The following is a 1,447-nucleotide window of genomic DNA, read 5'->3' on the forward strand; positions in this document are numbered from 1 at the left end:
GGGTTGCCCCTGGGTTTGGATGTTCTTTTCTTGGGGCCTGCATTTAACCTGTGCTGAATTGAGCTGTGATTGCACAGGCCATCCTCGTGTCCCCTCTCTTCACACAGCATGGCTTAGAGCCCCTCGTTCCAAGGTCCTGCCCCAGGTCCAACCTCCTCTCAAGGTGATCCAGCCCCTGACATCTGGGCCACATACAGCCCAGATCGGCCACTGTGAAGGGATCAGCCACTTATTCCTTTTGATGTCCTCTGTGCCTTTCACCATGACCCTTACCCCAAGACCACTTGGCAGATATCTACAGGGGTGGTGGCAGTGATGGACATCTCCCAGGAGGCCACAGCATGAGGGCTGTTCTCATTTTCAACTTTCTACCACAGTTGACCCCAGATTTGAGATGATCATAGTGANTGATGAACTGGTCCACACAGCAGCCCCACAGTACAGGCTGGGGCTGGGCTTCCTGTTTGATTGGGGAAGACCTAAGACACCTCTGGCCTCCCGCATGGTCACCCTGCAGCTGGGTTGACAACTTTTCCCAGGAAGAGTAAGCTCTGAGTGGTCACCTCCCAAAGGAGCAGCAGGAAAGGTCTGTTGAGATGGGCTCGTGGGGCCCATGTTGCATTCAGAGATGGGGGTTGGGAGAGGAGGCCCGAGGCTGTCCCCACCCTGGTTCCCTTGTCACTGATGTTCACCACCACCTTGTGTGACACCTAGAAGGAGAGAAGAGAGGACAGAGACAGCATCACTTCAGGAGGCTTCGAGGGCAGACACCGCCTTCAGCGGCATCACTGTGGAGATGGAAGCAGAGCCACCCAACCAGGCCCCCAGGCCCTGCCTGCCCAGGAAGCAGCAGCACCCTTTATTTCATTCCCCTCCTCTCCACATTGTCTCTCCTCTGTCAAGCCCTGAGGGTTCACCCTGACAGTGCAGGTGGCTCTTGGACAGATGGATGCACCTGCGGAGGGCTGAGCCTCCTGAGCATGCACTAGGCTGCAAAACCCAGCAGCGACTGCAGGAGCGTATCTCAAGCACGTGGGTGCACCCCGCATGGGCCTGGGTGTCATTTTCCACTACAAGCTGCACTTAACCTCCCTAAGCCTCAGTTTTCTCATCTTTAAGATGGCTTGCTCAGCCTAAATTAGCGGTTTTCAAAATGAGCTCAGTGGAACCAGCATGTCTGATGCGCCAAGCCGTCTGCTGGCCTCTGTGCGAGGAACTCCTTTTATTTTTGTTTTAACCTCATTTGCACATAATTTCCTAGGAAGAAAGGTTTCTAAGGCTTTAGAAAAAGTTAAAAAAACAAAAATGATCTCTTTCATTTCTAAAAAGCTCTTTAGAAAGATAAATCTCGCATGTAAAGTTTCTGTGAAAGAAAGTCTTTAAAAAGCTAAACTATTTCTTTTGCTTCTTGTTCACCCTCTCGACATACACACACACACACACACAC

At 51.9% G+C, this 1,447-nt stretch overlaps 1 protein-coding gene across 1 annotated transcript in view; it reads right to left on the reverse strand.

Moving 5' to 3' along the window:
- Positions 1–408: 408 nt before the first annotated feature.
- The window catches only part of LOC103608543 (serpin A11-like), a 17,237-nt gene continuing 16,198 nt past the window's right edge, over positions 409–1,447 (reverse strand). Inside the window, exon 7 of the mRNA XM_008592965.1 lies at positions 409–710. Within this exon, the coding sequence (XP_008591187.1) occupies positions 507–710 (204 nt within the window). The 3' untranslated portion in view covers positions 409–506. The remainder of the gene's footprint in view (positions 711–1,447) is intronic.

This window comes from Galeopterus variegatus, unplaced genomic scaffold (genome assembly GCF_000696425.1).
Source record: "Galeopterus variegatus unplaced genomic scaffold, G_variegatus-3.0.2 Scaffold8546, whole genome shotgun sequence".
NCBI classification, from domain to species: Eukaryota; Metazoa; Chordata; class Mammalia; order Dermoptera; family Cynocephalidae; genus Galeopterus; species Galeopterus variegatus.